General features: G+C 33.9%; 2 protein-coding genes and 1 pseudogene across 2 annotated transcripts; 1 reads left to right on the top strand and 2 right to left on the bottom strand.

Moving 5' to 3' along the window:
- Positions 1 to 2,877: 2,877 nt before the first annotated feature.
- On the top strand, positions 2,878 to 4,748 carry LOC111292073 (peroxidase 51-like). Its single transcript, XM_022884266.2, has 4 exons — positions 2,878 to 3,135; positions 3,250 to 3,450; positions 3,596 to 3,761; positions 4,079 to 4,748. The coding sequence occupies exons 1-4, from the start codon at positions 2,917 to 2,919 to the stop codon at positions 4,483 to 4,485; spliced, it is 993 nt and encodes a 330-aa protein (XP_022740001.2). The 5' UTR covers positions 2,878 to 2,916; the 3' UTR covers positions 4,486 to 4,748.
- A 3,603-nt stretch (positions 4,749 to 8,351) lies between these two features.
- Positions 8,352 to 10,438, bottom strand: LOC111292072 (uncharacterized). The gene is made up of 2 exons (XM_022884265.2): positions 10,315 to 10,438; positions 8,352 to 9,815 (listed from the first exon to the last, which is right to left on the bottom strand). The coding sequence occupies exon 2, from the start codon at positions 9,806 to 9,808 to the stop codon at positions 8,729 to 8,731; it is 1,080 nt and encodes a 359-aa protein (XP_022740000.2). The 5' UTR covers positions 9,809 to 9,815; positions 10,315 to 10,438; the 3' UTR covers positions 8,352 to 8,728.
- Positions 10,439 to 13,269: 2,831 nt separating this feature from the next.
- Positions 13,270 to 15,677, bottom strand: LOC111292930 (scarecrow-like protein 32 pseudogene; annotated as a pseudogene).
- Positions 15,678 to 20,991: the final 5,314 nt, after the last annotated feature.

The raw sequence follows: 20,991 nt of genomic DNA, 5'->3' as shown, positions 1-20,991 counted from the left end.
CAAATTCAATTGCCGTTATCTACAGAGGCAAAGGTAAAAAATTAATGAAAAAGGAATCAAACAATAATTTCAAAGGAGAAAAGGAGATCAAAGTAATAATTTGATGAAATTGATCATTGCATAATAAAATAGGTAAAAAAAAAAATTTAGAAGGGCTATGGCTCTATCTGCTCCTGTAACTCTGTCCCCGATTATCTAATAAAAGATTTCTGGATTTATGATACTATGCCATTTTCATTAATGTTCTGATCAATTTAACTCTAGACATTAAATTGAAGTTGAAAAAAAAGATATTGCATCAGTCATCTATAATTTTTTTTTTTTTTTTTTATCTTTTGGATTCCAACTGAGAATCTAACTTGAAACCCTCGACCTTGGATTCGACTCCAATCACCTATAAATTATAATTAAGCTGATACATCCTGTCTTTGTAACTTGCAGTTTGAGGATTTGCCTGGACAATTTCTAGCTCTATATTTCTTTATTCTAGACTCTTAAACATAAGAGTTAGACAATTTTTTTATTCATTCAATAATTAATGGACGCGTGTCTAACTTGGTTATTTTGACAAGATTATTGGCCAGCTCAAACCCCCTTTATCCTGTAGTACATAATGCATGTGATTAGTACATAATGCATGTGATACAGGAGAAAAAAATAAAATCTGCTGACCCCATTTTTTATTATACTAGTAATAATTAACCGAATTGGCATTAATGATTCATTTTTCATAAAATCAAATATTATAAATAATGGAATATGATTAAAGGATAATATATAAAATTTCATGTGGCTGATTCTTACCAAAATGAATAAAGGCAAAGCAAGAGATAGACCATTGGAAATTCTATATGATAGTTTTAGTTATGGTGGCCTTGGACCTATTTCTGTCTTCATTCTATTATTATATATTATCTTAATTTATACCATATAATTTGTACTAACAAATTTCATGCAAAAATGTACCCCCTTTCCCTCCCTCTTGTTTACTAATATTTATATTCTGGTCTTATTTGCGGCTGACATGGTGAAAAAGAAAAAAAATTTAAAGAAGAAGAAGAGACTTTATGCAAATGCAAGTAAAGATTGTATTAATGATAATTTTAAACACAATATGATAAATATAAAAAAAAATATATGGTTTAAAATTTTGAAAAAAAACTTATGTGGATTTAACAAAAATCAAAGGATATATTTTTTATTTGACATATTTAGATGAATTATGATATAATAATTTTTGTTATTTTATATATGTTTAACATAAAACAAATATGAGATTGGTAATTACCAGATCATGTATACTAGAAAGGTAAGTACTAACTCAAGATCCAAAATCAAAAGGATCAGTGTAAGATACTGAATTCTACTTTATTTTCAGCAAAACAGTTTGGTTTTGCTCTTGTTATTTTTGGTTTATGGGATCTTAAATTTTCCATCAATTTTCAAGCAACAACGTCTAGCCCCGCATCAGAAAAGAACGTGACACCTAACAAAGGGCTGCCCTGGATAAAGATTTAAACATGTTCTAGGCCAAGGGGAAAAAGAGAATCTTTTTGCAGAAAAGAAAAGAAAGGTTACGTATATGAGGAGCCAATTATGTGAGCCATCATATTCCAATTATATTCCTTTTCTCAATCATATCCATATACAATTCATTGTAATCTCTTTGCCAGGATTAGTGTGGAATTATTATTTATTATATAACAGCCAAAACTAGGAAAAATACACAGGGCCTTTCTTTTCTTATCTTGTTGCAGCAAAAAATTAAGTAGATGAGGAGAAGAGAAAATGCCTTTGTTAAAGTTGTCTTAATTATTAGAAACATGCTTTTGTCGTTGGTGCTGTGAAGGTTTCTTGTTTGCTTGGTTCTTTGAGCATTTGTACAAATTGTAGAGTGCCATGACCATGACTTTTTTAAAACGGTGCTGATAAACAGTCCAAGCTGCAAATCTTGAAAATTTTCACCAACCTGATGTATATTTTGACTGAAGATATAATCAAACAAATATTTATCCAATAAACAAAAGCTAAAGCCATATAGATCAAGAAAAGTTCAAAATAATGAATGATACAAATGGAATAGTATGCAGAAAGTAAGAACCTTTTAGATGATTGATGAATTCAAATTTTCTCCTCATGTCACTTTCTCAAGTAGTACTTAACTATAAACTCTGCACGTTATAGCAAGGCTTGATCAATTAGTCTAATCTGATGATTGCTTAAGAATGGCATGCATGGCCCATGCATTTTTGGTGCTCCTCTTCCTTCTATAGCTCAATATTTGTTTTTGAATTTAATTCTAATATTGTAACCATGATCTTAGTATCTAGTTGACTAATAGTTTCATATAATATTTTGCAATGATATGATAATCAGATCTCCAAAGCCTAATAAAATTTAAAAGAAAAAGCAAAAGTAAAAGAAAACATCTCCAAAATCAAGCGATGGTTTGTTTGCTCGGAATCATTACTATTTCTAGTCTTTGAAGCACACAGAAACTAGGCTTAACGTGCATGCTACGAATTATAGTTGCGTCCATTTTCTAGCCCCTATCCTTTCTTTTTCCCTAAGTGTTCCCACTTGGACCACGTTTTGAAGGATGCATATAGGCAACGAGGTGAGCAGTTTGAGTTTGGGAACGAGACGAAGGCGGCCATATTGACAGAGCCAAACAAAAACATCAGTGTCTCGTTGAAACTTGGCTCTCACTCTCTATTTTTAAAAGACTAGGCAGTACTCTCTCTTTGCTGTTAAAAAAGATTCTCATCCAACTGGCTTACGACCAAATAAAAAACTCTCCCAGCTATGCTTTTACCATTTCATTAACCTTCCCAATCCTTCCTCTCTATATAACTCTTTACATCCTCTCTTCTTTTTGGGGTATACTGCTATAGCCATTACTCTGTTTTTGATCAAATGGGTCAGTTCATTAATCTTGTAATTGTGCTGTCACTTTCTCTTAGTTTCTGTTTGCTTCCTGACACAACATCGGCTCAACTAAGACAAAATTACTACGCTAAAACTTGCCCCAATGTAGAAAACATTGTTAGAGCTGCAGTCAATAAGAAATTCAGCCAAACTTTTGTCACAGTTCCTGCAACCATCCGTCTCTTCTTCCATGATTGTTTTGTCCAGGTTTGCACAATTTGAAGAACATCCTTTTGTCCATGTTGGTTCAATTTATTAACCTTTCATGTTGAAATGAATTCTTGTTTCTAATCTTTGTGTTCTTTTGGGTTTCCGTTACAGGGTTGTGATGCTTCGATTATAATTGCATCCTCCGGTGGCAACACAGCGGAAAAGGATCATCCTGATAACCTGTCATTAGCCGGAGATGGATTTGACACCGTCATTAAAGCCAAAGAAGCAGTTGATGCAGTTCCAAGCTGCAAAAACAAGGTCTCTTGTGCTGATATTTTGGCCATGGCAACCCGGGATGTTATTGCTCTGGTTTGTTCCCTTTCACCCCACTTTTTCTTTTCTTTGATATAACCATTCTTTAATCCTAAACATGGTACGGATAGGTATATTCAATCTACAGAAGAAATGGCTTGTCATATTGCTAATAAGATTTGGTAAATGTTTGATAATGCAGGCTGGTGGACCTTCTTATGCTGTTGAATTGGGCAGATTGGATGGATTAAGCTCCAAAGCATCTAGTGTAAATGGAAAGCTGCCTCAACCATCTTTCAACTTGAATCGGCTCAATTCTCTGTTTGCAGCAAATGGACTCACCCAAACGGACATGATTGCTCTTTCAGGTATTACGTCCCTGACTAAACTCTCCAATCACAGCCTGACAACATTTCTATCAGGGCCCTCTGACAGGGCACTATGCCCCTTGTGAATGGATCTAATTTATGTTACATCTTATATTAGCTGGCATTAGTAACCGAGATTATAAAAACAATAAAATAAGATTATAATTTTTCAATACTACTACTTATTAAAAGAGGGTATTTTTACTACTTGTAATTACTATCTGATTGTGGAGGTGAATGCAGCATTCCAACATAAGCATGGGATTTTTCATATTAAAAAGTAGGCATTGATTCTGGGTTTTCTAAATATTTTGTAGCGGCACACACCGTTGGATTCTCTCATTGCAGCAAGTTTTCCAAGAGAATATACAATTTCAGCAAGCAAAATGCAGTGGACCCAACACTTAACAAGGCCTACGCTACCCAACTTCAACAAATGTGTCCCAGGAATGTGAACCCCTTGATAGCCATCAACATGGACCCAAACACACCCAGGAAATTTGACAACGTCTACTACAAAAACCTGCAGCAAGGCAAGGGTCTGTTCACCTCAGACCAGGTTCTATTCACGGACCCAAGGTCTAAGCCTGCTGTAAACGCCTGGGCCACCAGCTCACAGGCTTTTAACAAAGCCTTTATTACTGCCATTACTAAGCTGGGCCGTGTAGGTGTCAAGACTGGGAAGAACGGGAACATCCGCAAAAATTGTGCTGCCTTTAACTGAGAAAAGTTTCTCAGAGGTTCTCTTGAAGCTGAACTTTTGCTAGACAAATTGTCAGGTTTTGAGACATGTTTTGTTAGTTTCTGGGGAGATTTCTTGGTGTTGTATCAAGTTGGAGAAGGTTTTTTGTTTTTTTTATTACAATTACATGGGAAAGGAGGATTGGATTGGATCATAAAAGTCAAATAAATAACTGTGACAGGGTGACAGCAAACCTTGTTTGACCTTGTATTGGATGTAATAATAAATGTTCAGTTCTGATGTCACTATCAACTTTTCCTGACTCTTTGGGGGTGGAAATTAAGCCTTTCGTGCGAATGAAGCCTAGCAAGAAGAGGAAAAAGGCGAATGGCAAGCTAATTGTATTGTGTTATAGGAAGCCAATCCATCTCCTCTCCCTTTATCTTCAAATGGATCTCTTTTGAGTTGTTCTGCGAAGGACAGTAGCCTTTAACCAAATAAAGGTTGCGAAATATTGAATGAATAAAATTTGTAGAACTAGTAATGATTGAACTCAATGAAAACCTTGTTGACAACCTCATCGGGGTTCAAGAATAGATGAAAAACGTTTTTTTTATACTCTACACTTTTGTCATTACCATTTGTCTCTTCTGGGATAAAACTTCATTGATTTGATTTCGTCATTACTCATTACCATAAATTAATAAATTTGACCTTTAAATTATCATATTAAATTTTGTAACATTAAGAAAGACGGAAGGATAAGATCAAATAGCATTACTCTTTATATCGACAGGTATCTTTGCACATTTAACTGTCCTAATATATAGGGTTGCATGAATGGCTCATCATTGATTCAGTTCCAAGGAAATATGCCAGGGGAGTTGACTAATTCATATTGCCTTCTCCCTTATCGACCCATTTAGCAGGTCTGAACCCCATTTCAGATGCCTGTGACAAGTGCTTGGCTTCAAGTTGCAACCGTTTAAAATTTGTCATTCTACTATTTTACTACTAGATAATGTTCCTTGCATTCCTTCTCTTCCTTGGTCCTTCCCCTTTTTGTAGTCCCAAACCACACAATCGAGGGACCTCATGTGGAATTATTTATGCACGAAAAATGGATGTTATTCGGAATTGCTTTACGGTTGAGAATAAAAGAAAGACTTGGAGACTTGAGAGTAGACAGGGTATCCGATACAAAATTTTGCTTGTCTCTGCACTAAAAAGTAGCAATTTCTGCTGGGGACTACAAGTCATTTTCTAGCATGTCCATGTCCATGTTATTGCTGGTCTCTCTCAATTGTCATGCATTGGCCAAGTTCATTACTTAATCAGCACGACTTTTGAGTCTCTGAATGAACCAGAACCGTCAATACACAAGTCCTAAGACATCATCATTTGTCCATCTTCTCTTGGTTTTACGATCCCCACACCACATTTGTGTACAAGAATGTCCAGGCAGATTTTTAATCAGCTTCTCGTCAATATCCAGTTACGTAATGTTTTTGTCTTGACAGCGCACTGACAATCACTGGTGTTGACAGCTACCGTAACACACAATGATAATGCAGAATATAAAACACATGGAAATGGCCCAAATTTCAAGACTTTTCTTGAAGGACCATTTATGATCCAAACAAGTTACCTACCTACTATTACAAGAAAAATGCATCAATGGTGAGCTTGTCTAATCATCGATCAACGTCAGTTTGAATCGATAATTTGATCTTCCAGCTCACTGCAAGTGTTCATTAAGTTGTCGTTTTATGTTATATGTATTAAATAGATAATTAGATTGATATGATGCAATGTCACATAACTTTCGATCATTCAACAGTTGCTTCACTTTCTTTTTCAGCATTAGCATTAAACAGACAATAATTGGTCAACATTTCTCCATATCTGATCACATGCATCTAAAGATTACTCCCCAAAACTCCCGCAGGTTCAGTATGAAACTACCCAAAGGTGCAAGAGTGGGGTTAAGGGAGTGACATAAATTCCTTTATGTGTCAATCCTCTCTGTGTTTCAGCAGAATTATCATCCAAATCAAGGGTTTTCAATGGCATCCTAATTGACGAAATATTCTATTTCTAGATTGGACATTTCCAAACATCACGAAGCCTTTTATGCATAGGTTCATTTGAAATGAACTGATTCATTTAATATCCAAGTAATGAATGCCAAGTATTCAATGAACAGAAGATGTTTACTAATCAATCTCAATCAAAAGATGTCATAAGAAAAATGATAATGCAAGAAAACCAACAAGATTCTTGATCTTAAGAAGCTTTCACACTAAAAGACGTGATAATGTCTCCTGTGTAACAGAAATAGTGCCCTCAGATTACTCATTACAATGGCGTGACAGGCAACATAATTTCCAGAATTTCCAGCGCATGCCTTTCTCCAGTTGTACGACACTTGAAATAAGTTTTTTTTTTCCATTAATAATGTTCTGAAATAAAAAGTAAGATGGTCAAACTCACTAGAAATTCAGCTTGATCCATAAATCACAGTCCATTATCCAAACAGAGCAAGCCAGATCTTATTGTCATGTTGATGTAAATCAAATAGCATGGAAGATTCTTAAATGAGAAAAACAAACATGCAAGAATCGATATATTCAAACCACTGTTTCTTGCACTTTCCATTATGGGAAAGTAGTATTGGGCACAGAATGAAGACCAGCTGCATGATAAACTATCTGCTATCAAGAAATTGCTGTTAAACCAGCCAAAAAAGTTAATCTGCAAGGTTAGGCTCGGTGATCTAGCACTTCACTCAAAACAAAGTTCTACAAGACACAGAAAGGCACCCATACCTTGTCATCACTGAGGACATTAGCGGAGTCTCTAAGAAGAATGAGGGACAGCGCACACCTTCAACCAGAGGTCCTCCAGCAAATTTCAGGTTTCTTTATAAACTCGAAAACGTTGTCTTAACATCCATTTCACTCCGAGAAAAAAGGTAAGAGACTATGGCTCCATTTTGTCAAACTGAAGTCAGCAGTTTCATAATAGTTTGTATTAAAAACAAGTTGAACCATTTTATGTTTACACTAGAAACGAATCCACCTCAAATAATGCCATGGAACATTAGTCATTCTCAAATTCTATAGCAAGTCACCTTCATGATACTGAGAAATAATATTGTCATTTGTCACCGTATTTGTGAACTGTATAACAAATATGCACTGGTAGTAGCTTTTTCGATCTGATAGATAAACAATGCCTATTAGATGCATGCAGTGGTAGTGACTTCACATGCCATCTAATCCAAGATAAGATAAAGCAAACAATGAGGAAAATATAACAAGTGCAAAGCTAGAAATGAAATGCATGAATGAATCATAGCCCATAGGAACAAGTACCATTAGACCACAATGATTGAGATATCAGCCTCAAGTTCATCCTTAACCATCTGCTTCTTCCTTCTACATGTGCAAGATTATAAAATAAATGGCTTCTATAAAACCATGTCCTCTATTATTTGGTCCATGTTCCCAAACAAATCCAACTAAAATAGACAGAAAAGACAAAAGGTTTAAATTCTGCCCTGACGTGCCATACAAAGGAAAACAGACTTTTGCAATTATATGATTGAAAACAGTTGCAGATAAAGGGGCAAGGAGAAGGAAATAAGATAAGTGAAAGGCATCCAATCTCATATAAGGATATGCAGCACCATTTAAAAGAATGATTCTTGGTCTCGATATAGAAGGAATGGAATAATTTTATTGCCATGTCGTACCCCAAAGCCACTACAGTAAATTAGTTTATGGCGGCAAGACGGTAAACAAACACAAAGAAGAGTAAATCAATAGAAGAAATAATTGACTGTATCAGATAGAAAAAGAATAGTAGATGATCAAAGCTCACATGACATATTCAAGAAAAGCAAGCCCAAAAACTCAAAGATCCACTTTATTATTATGAAAATAAGTGTTCAAAAACAACGGCAAACTATATATATCAGGTGGAGATAGTTGCTAGCCTATTTGTAACAGGTAGATTCTTAAAAAGTGTCAAAATAGTTGTATTTCACCATGTTAAGACGTCACACTTCCAGGACAAATTAGAGCCATGACCTGTATACAATATAATCGCTTGATCCAAAACTCCTGTAGCCCTTATACTTATTTACTTCATCTGTTCATCTGTTCTATAAAAATGGTATGATCAAATTCAATGTTAGAGTGGACTTTATAATTAAAATTACTCAAAATTGCTCTGGCCGCAACCTGGTCCAACTCAAATCAATGGGCCAATCAGTTCCAGTTCACTCTTCCGAAGCAAGCAGGCAGACCTTCTCAAGTTGCGTTGGCCAGTCTACTCCAAGAATCAGGGGATTTAGCTCCATCGCAACTCGAAAGTCTAACATTGATGCAGAAATGGACCCACTTGGTTTTTGTGCATACCTCGCAGGCTGCCTCCCATTCAAAGAGGCCATGGACCAATTATGACCTTTGTCAATAAATTTCTGTCCAGACCTCGAACCAGCCAGTTCCAAACAGGGTTTTATCAATCTCTTCATGAAAACATCAAGGCTATTGTTCAACAAATTGGCACAATCCACTGACATATTTAATCCCTCCAGCTCCAACTTCTGTTCCAACCTCTTCCTCAAAGAACTGCTATCAGGTAGTTCACCTCTGCAATGACATGTCTCAGAAGAAACAGATGCCAATCCATTCCATGGTACTTTTCGTATACCCTTAGCATTAAAAAATATGCCAAGTGGAGCTCTAACAGGACTCCTACAGTGAATGCTTGGACTTCCTGCAGCTTGATCAACCTCTTCTCCATCCTCCACAGAGCCAGGAGGTCTGCTACCTAAAGAAAGCAACTCAGTAGCACTCTGCTGCTCTTGAACTTTAGGAATTGCATCATCACAAGCAGTAATATGGCTCTTCCCATGAGGCCCTAGAGGACTTAGGCGGTCCCTAAACTTGCGATCACGAAGATTTGGAGTCCTGCCCTTACGAGGGGATTGAGGAAAGTCTTTGCACAGTGATTGAAGATTACTTCTTTGATACCCATTTGCCACTTTAACACTTAAAGAACCTCCCAATTTGTTCTCTCTTGATGGAGGAATCTTTGAAAGTGAAGCATTTCTGATAATTGATCTGAGGAGATGATTATGAAGACGAACATTTTCTCTCCCGATTATACCAATGCAGAGCCGATCAAACTCAGGTTTGCCAATCTTAAGACTTAAAAATCTAGTAAGCAGATTGAAGTACTTCTGCGCTTTTATACGCCCAATCTTCCTTTCAATCTGAGATTTCAGCTCTAAAGTATCTACTCGAGAAAAATGCCGACCACCCGGCATTTCAGTTTCCAAGTTCCTCACTATCATCCAAAATCTAAAATTTCAGCCAAAAAGAAAAAAAAAAGCCATCAATATCCAGATAAAAATCAACTTAATTCTCAATCAAAATTACCAAAAACCATAATGCCGGTAATTAACATAACAAGTCAACAGGGTGATCAAAGTCAAACAGTTTCTACTGAAATCACTCAAAGTCACTAAAATTCAAACAAATGAACAAAACCCGGATAGAAAAACCGTACCAAGCAATCATTTAACTTCATGTAACTAATAAATCAATAAAAAAAAAACCAAAAATCAAAGAGAAACCCAGACCCATAAATCTACAAAATTTAAACCTACCATTCTCAAATTAAAAAAAAAACACACACACACACACACACAACTTAAAATAAAACATGAACTAAATTCATAGACTAAAAATTCCAGCTTCATTCAAAAAACCCAATAAAACAAAAAACCCAGACAGTAAAACAGTAAAAAAAAAAAAAAAGAAACAGAATAGACTAAAATAGAAAGAAAGCAAAACCCACCTTAATTAACGAACTATGTTACTGAATTCAGTTGAGTTGAATCCGAAACTAGAGAAAGTAAAGAGAAAAGAGATTAGGGCAAGAAGCAAGCACGACCCTTTTTTTTGGAAGCTTCTTTTGGAGTGATCAAGGTCAAAGAAACACGTGCGTTTTTTAACACAAGTGTAAACTGGTGAGCTGGTTTCGGTTCGTGTTTGGGTTTTGCATTGGGTTCGTCCAATCAACGTTTGAGTTCTTGCATACTTCAGATTATTTTTTGGTTTCAGTCTTACCGCCCACCAAAATCGTGTACCTCCAAAAAAGTGTTCCAAATTTTATGCTTTTTCCAGGACAAAAAAAAAGAGAAAAAAAATTAGTAATGGAGTAAGGGTACTATTTGGTCAGAGGAAAACATGAACCATAAAGTCAAAGATGACATGCGGCTGTCTGTGGGTGGGATATGTATCATAGAACAAATTTATATTCCTTTTACTTCATATCTGAACTTAGTATTTAGTTTTGATTTTGTATAAAATTTAAAAAGTTTAAAGTTATTGTGTTGACTTCTGCAAATTATTAATTTTTTAGAATTGATAAGAAAATAAATTGTATAATAATAGTTTAAAATTTAATTAATTAATTTAAATTTAAAACTTAATTTATTTAATTTATATAATTATAAAAAAATTTAAAATTTAAATCTGACATTTACAATTATTTTTTTATTTTTAGATTGAGATCTTTTTTATATAAAAAATAAGAAATTAGATATTATTAGTTATATAGTTATAAATTAATATTTTAATAATATTTTATCATTATCTATTAAAATTTATCCAATAAATAGAAGTTAATTTACTGTATAATACATTTTTATTCCATACATTACAATATTAGGATATAAACTTATATTATACATGAAGGGATCTAGCACTGTAATGATCTTTGTTTTTCTGGGTCCAACAAATGGGCATTTGGACATACAATGGACTGCTCCACGTACCTATCAGGAAGCATTGCCCTAATGTGTTTAGAACTCTAAAATTGGCTAGAAAAGAACATAATTAGGGATCATCATCAAACAAAATGCTTAATGAGACAGTGTTTTACTCTATATTCTTTATGATGCGCCTAACTTTGTTTGGTGTCTGTGGATGCTGTCTACGAGGTTTCGTATCATCTCTCAGTGAAAAATATAGTCTATCTGGGTTAAGGGAGTAACAATCCCATATCTAATAATCAAGACTTGGATCACAATTTTATAAGTAAAAGTTACCCTTTCCACACCAAGACATCTATTTTAAAAAATAAAATTTTGAGGGCAAGCTTTCAATTCCACTAACATTACCCACTAATCAAGAGTGTGAATGACTTTATAAGTAAGAGTCATTTTTTTTTCTGAGTATCTTTACATCAACAGTGTCACAAGTCAAGTAACACTAACTCAATTGATAAATTTATATAAAATTCGATTATAATAATATTAATAAATAAAAAATTAAGAAAATAAAAATTATTTTAATTTTTCTTATAAAAACACATTTTTTTAATAAAAAACTACTCAAAAAAAGAGACTACCACAAGTTTAATCACCTACTTTTCTTCTTTTAAAACATAGTGGCCAAATTTAATTTCTCATAACTTTCCCGAGGATACGATTAAAAAGGTAATAAAGAAAGATGGGCCAGCCCAATAAACCTTTGTTTTCAAGCTGCTTGGAGATTGTATCCCGACAAATCGTAAAAGTCTTTTAGCCCTGTTTGTTAGTAATCCTCTATTACACATGCATATGTTGGAGTAGCTTTTGACTGGAGAATCGTGTTGTCCTTTACGTGGTCACAAATAATTTTTTTGTACATATATATATATATGTATGAATGTAGACAAGATTGCAAGAACACGCATGCCAAATTTTTATGCAAGACTTTGCTCCACGTCTTCAACAATAAAGTGATTTCCTTTTAATTGAATCGACATTATTGTTCAAATATGCCAATACAAAATGTTTCCAAAGATATTAAGTATTTGATTTCAATTTACTTAAACTTTAATTTTATGTTTATTAATCTTTCATTGGAAATTAGCTCATGTATTTCTCTAGAACGAAAGCTGATCATGAAATATATAAATGAAGAAGAAATCATTAATAAAAATTTTATGTTCTAATTAATGAAATATTGTGCATCTGTCTACTGCTTTAAATTAAGAAGTGTGTTTCATATGATTTTATAAGGAGAAATTTTAAGGGGGAAGAAGCTAATTATCTAACCAATTCATTGTTACAAATTGGTTAAGGAACAATGGCACCAATTCTTTTTTTTAGTCTTTCGGGTTTCTGAGTAAGAATTCAAAACCTTCAACATTAAAGCATATCCCAGTATCACTAAGCTAATAGGTTATTGATAAGTAACAACGCCATTGATATATATTATATACAATATTCACAATTTGAATGTGTTTCCAGACCAAGCTATCCTTATTCGTTGACCATAAATATCTAGACTCTATACTATGTCCTATTATAATCAGTAGAGTTTTTCTTCAAATACAACGTACTAAGTAAGGTGTAGAGAATGCATCTTGAAACATGTTAAGAAAAGGAAAATTTGTGACTATTAGGTATACTATGATTGTTTTAAACATAATTCTTTTTATATTTGAAAATATCAAATTTTAAATTATGATTATTGAAATTAAAAATTTAACATTTTAATAATAAATCACGCGATTATCGACGAAATTATGATCACGATAATAACCGAATGTTTTGGAAGATTGAAAATAGAACAACTAGCTAGTTAAAGGGTGCTGCCATTGTACAGAAGCTATCGACACTTTTTCTCATCAGGCAAGCACACAATTCGGTGTTGGCAAAACAGTTGCTTATATGATGTTTTATGGTTGTGGCAGGGAATAGTGCTGATGTTAAAATTAAGGTTATTATGAGAAAGAAATCATACATAAGAATATCTATATATATATAACAAATTAAAAATTTGACAAGAACCCTCAACACGAATATTAGCTCCCACACACTCTTAAAAGAAAGGCTAGTAGTCAAATGATAGCAAAAATTAGAATAAAATTAGAGACTAATACAAGAAAAAATTGATTAGATTACAGGATTCTGATGAGAAAGTGAAAAAGGATTCAAGCAGGCACCCAAGCAGTAGCAAATACAACATTATGTCCCTTCCAAGTAAGTACAAGATCATCTTCTTCTTTCTTTAATCCCCATCCAGCTGCATGCTCATCAAGCATAGTTTTCACTTCTGAAACTGCGTCTTCACCAAAACTAAGCTCCCGAAAGTTGGCGTTTCGCATCCGCTGCACCCACCGGCTCTTAGGTTCAAGCCTCTCTACCCTCTGCAGACCTTCATGAGCTACAACATTCTCTATCTTCCAACAAATATTAGCTTCATACCACTGCCTTTGCTTGCTGCCTTGCGGAAGAAACGTATCCACTGTGTCGTATGGTATCCACAGATAATTGAAAGCAGATCTTAATCTACATACCAAATTATTTGATGTCAAATCTGCATCCTCATCTACAAGAACAACAACTGTTGGGTCTAATCCGCGAAGCGCCTTAAGAAACATGGTTCGAAGAGATTGAGAAGAAGATGGTTCGAAAGAGTAAGGGTTTGAATTTGTATTAGAAAGAGGAGACAAAGTTTCTTCGGGTATATAGTGAAGCATCATGTGACAGTTTATAACTAGAGCCTCACCACTTTCTGCATATACTAAATGTTGAACTCGAACCTGCTCGATCAAAGAGGAGAATCCATCAGCATAACTTGAAGCAACCACTCTGAATTCCAACATTACATTGCGTGACCTAGCGAAGTTAACCAATTTGGACCCTAACTCTTCATAAGAAAGATCAAGCACTGGGGGAACATCTTCAGTGGCACCACCAGCAACTGTGAGTTTCACTAATGGGGGTCCCTCGAGCCTATTAGCTATGGCATCAATTAAAGTAGGGATTTGCATGCAGTGTGTCAAGCTTAAATCAACTATGTGAATGACTGAATACCCTTCAACAGCTTCTAATATTGCTGCATTTGCTGCAGTGAAACCGAACCGATGCCACGGGGTTAAGTCCACAAAGCTAGCCAGCTCGATGACAGAGAAAGTGTGGATATCTATAGAAAGGTTGCAACGAGCATTTGCCATTGCTGCAAGCATTTTGCAAGTGCCACTTTTGGCTGCTCGGACAATAAGGGCTCGAAGAAAAGCACATGTTAAGCGCTGGTTAGAATCACCATCTGGTGGTGCAATGTTGTTTAGAACCCAAAGAATTTGCTGCGCTAGAGTGGCATCATTGCTTTCTATTGCGTTGGCACAATGGACTAAAAGTTGTTCCATACAATTGGCATCACCAAAGCTACCTAAACCCTTTGAGGTAGGGAATCCAGGCCATGGACGACCCCGCTGAATTTGGTTTTTGTTCATTGTGGGAATTGAAAATGGAGTGATTTGGTGCAAGGGTTGTGGTGTTGTTTCAGTTAATTGCATCATGGAGAGGGAAAGAGAGAGAGAGAGAGAGAGGAACAATAAAAGTAGGAAAAAATAAGAATCAGAAATCAGCAGAAGAGAGCAGAAAGATAGAAAAAGACCAGACTAACAGTGGGTACCTTGTCATTGGGAAACGATCCACACAGTAATGGTGAAAGAGCGAAACAAACCCACCATGTTTATAGTACAGTTTGGGAGAATTCTGCAAAGAATCACAGAAAATTGACACTTCAGCTTTTGAGGATTTTATTTTCTTCCAACAAAGGAAAACTAAAAGGGACTGCTCAAAGAGGAGTGTTTAAACTCTAATCCCAAAAAAACTTGGTTGAAGTCAAATTCCGCAAAAGAGACCCTTCTTGCAACAAAGATCAGCCTTTTCAGTTGCAAAAGATATGTGATACAATGAGGCAACAGAAAAACACTGCTACAAAACAACCTTTTTCTTGGCTACAAAAGGGTCTAATCTCCCCTATTCTGAAATCCCTTTTCTTCTCAACTGCTATAACCAAAGAAAAAGATCAGATGGACAAAGAGGAAAAAAGAGAGACTGTGTGAGAGGTAATGTAAAGGAAAGGGAAGAGGTAAAGGGTGGGCTGCTGCTTCCGTTGGATTTTGGTGGCATGTGACGATAGCCGGCCAGGGGATCGTCTATTTGTGGGAGTTGGGATTTTGTCATGTAATGAGGCAGTGGGGATTGTAAGGCAGTTAAGCTTTGGCTCACTCGCTCACGGGCCATATGACATTAACTTAATTTCTCATATTAGAAGACGTGTTTAGGATTATTGGTATGGATTCATAAACGTTGCTTAGTTGAATGTTTTAAATTATTTTTTATTTTTGGTATTGGTTATTTTTTATTATTTATGTTTGTGGTCATGGTGTAATTTTAAGATCATGATTTTAGTGAGTTTTTATTAATTAAGCTTTAAATTGTAATATTTCAGATGTTAAGGCAAATTAAGTTTTCTTTACTTTAAAATACGTTGCTCTCAATTTTCATTTGCCTTTACTATAGCAATACTCTATTTTTTTTTTCTTATTCAAAATTAATAACATTTGGTATCAAAACTTTCTTCTTAAGGGATCTGTGTGTGAATTTGACGTGTCATGAAAGCCAAAGTCAGTTTCTCCGTAATTGCTTCGATGTTGTTCAATGAAGACAACTACCAAATTTGGGCAGTACGTATGGACACATATTTGAAAGCTTTGAATCTTTAGGAAATAGTGGAAAAAGACCATCAAATTCCTACACTTTCGAACAATCCCACCATGGCACAGATGAAAGTGCAGAAAGAAAAGAAGACAAAGAAATCAAAGGTAAAAGCTTGCTTATTAGCTGTAGTCTTATCCACCATCTTCACTCGTATCATGTCTCTGAAGTCAGTAAAAGAGATATGGGATTATCTCAAGAACGAATATAAAAGAGATGAAAAAATTAAAGAGATGCAAGTCCTGAACTTGATTAAGGAATTTGAACTTCAAAGAATGAAGGATTCCGAGACAATTAAAGATTACTTCGATAAGTTTCTTAGTATCGCAAACAAAGTGAGGCTTCTTGGATTTGAATTTACTGACTCAAGAATTGTAAAAAAAAATTTTATTACAGTACCTAAAAGATATGAAACAACCATCACTACTTTAGAAAATACGAAAGATCTGTCAAAAATTTCCTTAGTAGAATTGCTTAACACATTGCAAGCACAAAAACAAAGAAAATTGATGAGGGAGGATACAACAACCGAAGGAGCTTTGGTAGCCAAGCATCAAAACATGGCCAAAAATGAAAGGAAGAATAAAAAGGATTTTGAAGGAAATGGAGCAAGCATAACATCAACCAATGCAAAAGAAAAGAATAAAAATTAGAAGAAATCCTATCCATATTGTTAACACTACAAAAAGAAAGGTCATTCTCCATTTAGATGCTAGAGAAGACCTGTTGCTAAGTGCACTAAATGCAATTAGATGAGGCATGAAGCTATTATTTACAAAAACAAAAATTAACAATATGATGAAAAGGTAAAGATTACTGATCGAGAGGAGGAAGATCATATGTTCGTCACTACATATTTCTCTGGCATCGAATTAAGTGAGAGTTGGCTTATAGACAGTGGTTGTACTAACTATTGGAAAATCAACACAGCTTTGATATCACTTATTAGAAAATCAATACGCACACGCAGAACTCACACACAAAATAGCAAACTCAAATCAATAATAAAAACATAAATATATTTGTTTCAGCCCAACTCAAAATGGTCTACTTCAAACCCAATCCACTAACAAATAAATTTTTACAACTGTGAGACTTTTGAAATGAAAAAAGTCAACAAAAACTTCTTACTTAAAACTTAACCCAAAATTCAATTACACCCTTTAATAGCCTACTCACTTAGCTATTTTCTTGGTGTTTAACTCTCTAGAACTACCAAACTAAAACTAAAAATATTTTATTTATAAGAGTGAAACCCTTTATGTCTTTACTAAACTCTCGATATGAGATACATGACAAACTCAAAACTCTTATAACTTTTGATGTAGGATTATGAGATTCAAAGTAAATCCCAATAAATCTTTCCTTCACTTGAATCTCTAAACACTTCAATAATATCTGTAAAGCTAACATGCTTACCTTTTTTCTTTTTTTTCATTGCAAGAATCTCAACAATTAAGCTATCATCAAGCATGTATAAGTGATTTTTTACCCTATTTTCTTGTAAAATCACATTACCATTTTTATACACTTTAATCAATTATTACTACTATAGTATGTGTACCTCCTAAAAGCTAACTCACCCAAAGCAATCAAATTGTAGCTACAACTTGGTACATACCTTACATGACAAAGTGTCCTAACAACACTATTGTGAAATCTAAGGTGAATACTCTTAATGCCTTGAATCTATATCTTTTTATTGTTAGCAACCACAATATCCCCATGCTTCTCATTCTCATCCAATTCCATAAAATAACTTATATCATTATAGACATGAACTGTAACAGTTGAATCCAAAATTTAACCTTTGTCACCTTTCAAAGTCTGAGTTTCATCCACACAAGTAATCAAAATGACATCATCATCATCAGACACAACAGTAGCAGTATCATTCTTTCTGTCATTTAATTTTTTTTCATTATTCACCTTTTTTAAAGTAATCATATCCCTTCTCAGCTTCTTACAACGCATTTGGATATGTCATTTTTTTATCATATAATAACATTTTATGTCACTATAATATTTATCTCTTGACTTAGATCTCTCTCTTAATCTATTAATCTTTTTTTTAGTCATCCCTCTATCAAAACCCTCTACAACTAGTGTACTCTCTCTAGGTGTGAGTTATGTGCTCTCATAAACCTTTTGTTCTCATGTAATAAGACAGTCACATCATCCAACTTCAAAATAAACTTACCCACCAATAAAGTTTGAACTAAAGGCCTATAAAACTTGGACAAAGATGATAGTAAAATTAAAACCTTCTCTTCATCTTTTAATTTATCAATAAAAATTACTAATAATTAAGAAACCAATCTATTAAACTCATTCAAGTGATTATGAAGACTCGTACTTTCTTTCATCTTTAGAGAATACAGATCCATCTTCAAACATAATATATTAGTCAATGACTTCGAAGCATAAATACTTCTAAACTTATCCCATAAAGTTTTTAAAATACTTTCAGTCAACACACTATACTTTACCTCTGGAGCTAACGCTAATCTAATAGTACTAACAATTTTCTTTTTAATTCTATTTCAATTAACGTCAAACATTCTCTCAAGCTTACTAATCTCTAATACATGATCCAATCATTGTTGTACTAATAGATCTTGAACCGTATTTTTTCATAACTTAAAATTATTATTTTCATCAAATAACGAAATCTCAAACTTAAGCATAAGTATACTAAATATACCTTCTTCAGACATCTTGAAACATTGTTTCATGATCTCTTAGGCCCATGAATCTTAAACCTCAAACCTCGCTCTAATACCACTTGTTAAAAAATCAACACAGCTTTGATACCACTTGTTGAAAAATTAACACGCACACACAGAACCCACACATAAAATAATAAGCTCAAATTAAGAATAAAAATACACAAATATATTTATTTCAGCCAACTCAAAATAACTTACTCTAAACCCAATCCACTAACAAATAAATTTTTACAACTGTGAGACTTTTAAAATGAGAAAAGTCAACAAAAACTCTTTACTCAAAACTTAACCCAAAACTTAATTATACCCTTTAATAGCTTGCTCACTTAGCTATTCTTTTAGTGTCTAACTTTCTGGGACTACCAAACTAAAACTAAAAATATCTTATTTATAATGGTGAAACCCCTTATGCCTTTACTAAACTTTCGATATGGGATACAATACAAACTCAAAACTCTTATAACTTTTGATGTGAGATTATGAGATTCAAGATAAATTTCAACACTAACCATATGACACATGACAAGGATCTATTCAGAAAACTAAGCAACGCAAACTTATCGAAGGCTTGAGTTGGTAATGGCAAGTACATAACTGTGAAAAAAAAAAGAACAATTGCAATTTTAACCTATTCAGGTACAAAGTTCATTTCTGATATGTTGTATGTTTCTGAAATTGATCAAAACTTGTTAAGTGTTGGATAACTAATTGAAAAAAGGTTATAAAGTTGTGTTCAAAGATAAAAGTTACTTATTAAAGATGTAGTTGGTCAAGATATTTTTAAAGTAAAAATGAAAAGAAAAAGCTTGCTCTAAATCCATTGAAGGAGGAGCAAATTGCTATTTCAATAAAAAAAATATTACTAAAGTATGGCATAAGAGGCTCAGGCACATCATCATCAGGGGTTACTGCAGATGAAATCCAAGAAGATGGCAAATGATTTTTTAAAACTTGATGATCATATTCCAAATTGCAAAGCATGTCAGTTTGGAAACCAAAGTAGGAAACCATTTCCTAATGCAACATAAAAAGTATCAAAAAAACTATAATTAATTCATACTGACATTGTAGGCCCACAAAAAATGCCTTTTCTTAAAGGTAGTATTTGTTATATTGCATTTATTGATGATTTCACCCGTATATGTTAGACCTTTTTTTTAAAACACAAGTCAGAAGTGGCTCAAGTCTTCTAGAACTTTAAAATCAGAGTTGAGAATGAAAGTGGCTATAGAATTCAAACTCTTAGATTAGACAATGACAAAAGGTACACCTTTAAAGCATTCAATCATTTTTGTGATGAGGCAGGCATCCAACATTAATTAATTATTTCATACACTCCACAATAAAATGGAGTAAGTAAGAAACAAAATAGCTTCATATTAGAGATGACACGATGAATGCTACATGAAAAGAACCTACCAAAGTAATTTTGGGCAGAAACAAAAAACACTATTGGTTTTTTATAAAATAGACTTCCTAAAAGAGCAGTGAAGGATCAAACACCCTTTGAGGCATTGTATGGTTATAAACTATCTCTAAATTTTTTAAAAATATTTGAATGTTTGTGCTTCACTCATGTTTCATAGATCAAGAGAGATAAATTAGATAAAAGAGCACTTTCAGACATTTTCATTAGCTACATCTTCGTTGTAAAAGCTTATAAAATTTTTCAGCTACAAACTAAAAAAATTATGATAAGCAGGGATATACACTTTATGAAAGACTAAGAGTGGAATTGGGATGATGCAAAGAAGATGAATCCAACCTTAAAAGAGCCCAAACTCAAGCTTTCTATTTTAGACATAGCAGAATAAAGCATTGGAGACTGAAAGAATGAAATGGTGGATGAAAATCCCATCAAAGGCACAAGATTACTTTTTGATGTTTATCAAAGATGTAATATTACTATATGTGAACCTACAGATTATGAAAAAGTCAAGACAGATCAAAATTAGATTGTTGCAATGAAGGATGAGTTGTTCATGATTAAAAGAAATAAAACATAGGAGTTGGTTGATCCACTCCAAAATAGAAAGGTAATTGGAATCAAATGGGTGTACAGAATCAAGCTTAATGCTAATGGCTTAATCAATAAGTATAAAGCTAGACTCGTGGTCAAAAGATATACTTAAATACTCGGTGTGGACTACTAAGATACCTTCATGTCAGTCACTGGATTTGATACCATCAAGCTTTTACTCATCGTTGAAGCGTAAAAAAATTAAAAAGTGTACCAGTTAG

The sequence above is a fragment of the Durio zibethinus genome, chromosome 10 (genome assembly GCF_047325235.1).
Source record: "Durio zibethinus cultivar Kanyao isolate XHJ-2024 chromosome 10, ASM4732523v1, whole genome shotgun sequence".
Lineage (NCBI taxonomy): Eukaryota > Viridiplantae > Streptophyta > Magnoliopsida > Malvales > Malvaceae > Durio > Durio zibethinus.
The sequence above is the reverse complement of the archived record's forward strand: the minus strand, read 5'-3'. Positions and strand labels throughout refer to the sequence as shown.

Excerpts from the sequence above, each read along its gene's own strand:
- LOC111292073 (XM_022884266.2), top strand. The coding sequence starts at position 2,917 with ATGGGTCAGTTCATTAATCTTGTAATTGTGCTGTCACTTTCTCTTAGT. Across the intron at positions 3,136-3,249 it reads TCCATGATTGTTTTGTCCAG|GGTTGTGATGCTTCGATTAT; the intron begins GTTTGCACAATT and ends TTTCCGTTACAG. Across the intron at positions 3,451-3,595 it reads CCCGGGATGTTATTGCTCTG|GCTGGTGGACCTTCTTATGC; the intron begins GTTTGTTCCCTT and ends TTGATAATGCAG.
- LOC111292072 (XM_022884265.2), bottom strand. The coding sequence starts at position 9,808 with ATGATAGTGAGGAACTTGGAAACTGAAATGCCGGGTGGTCGGCATTTT.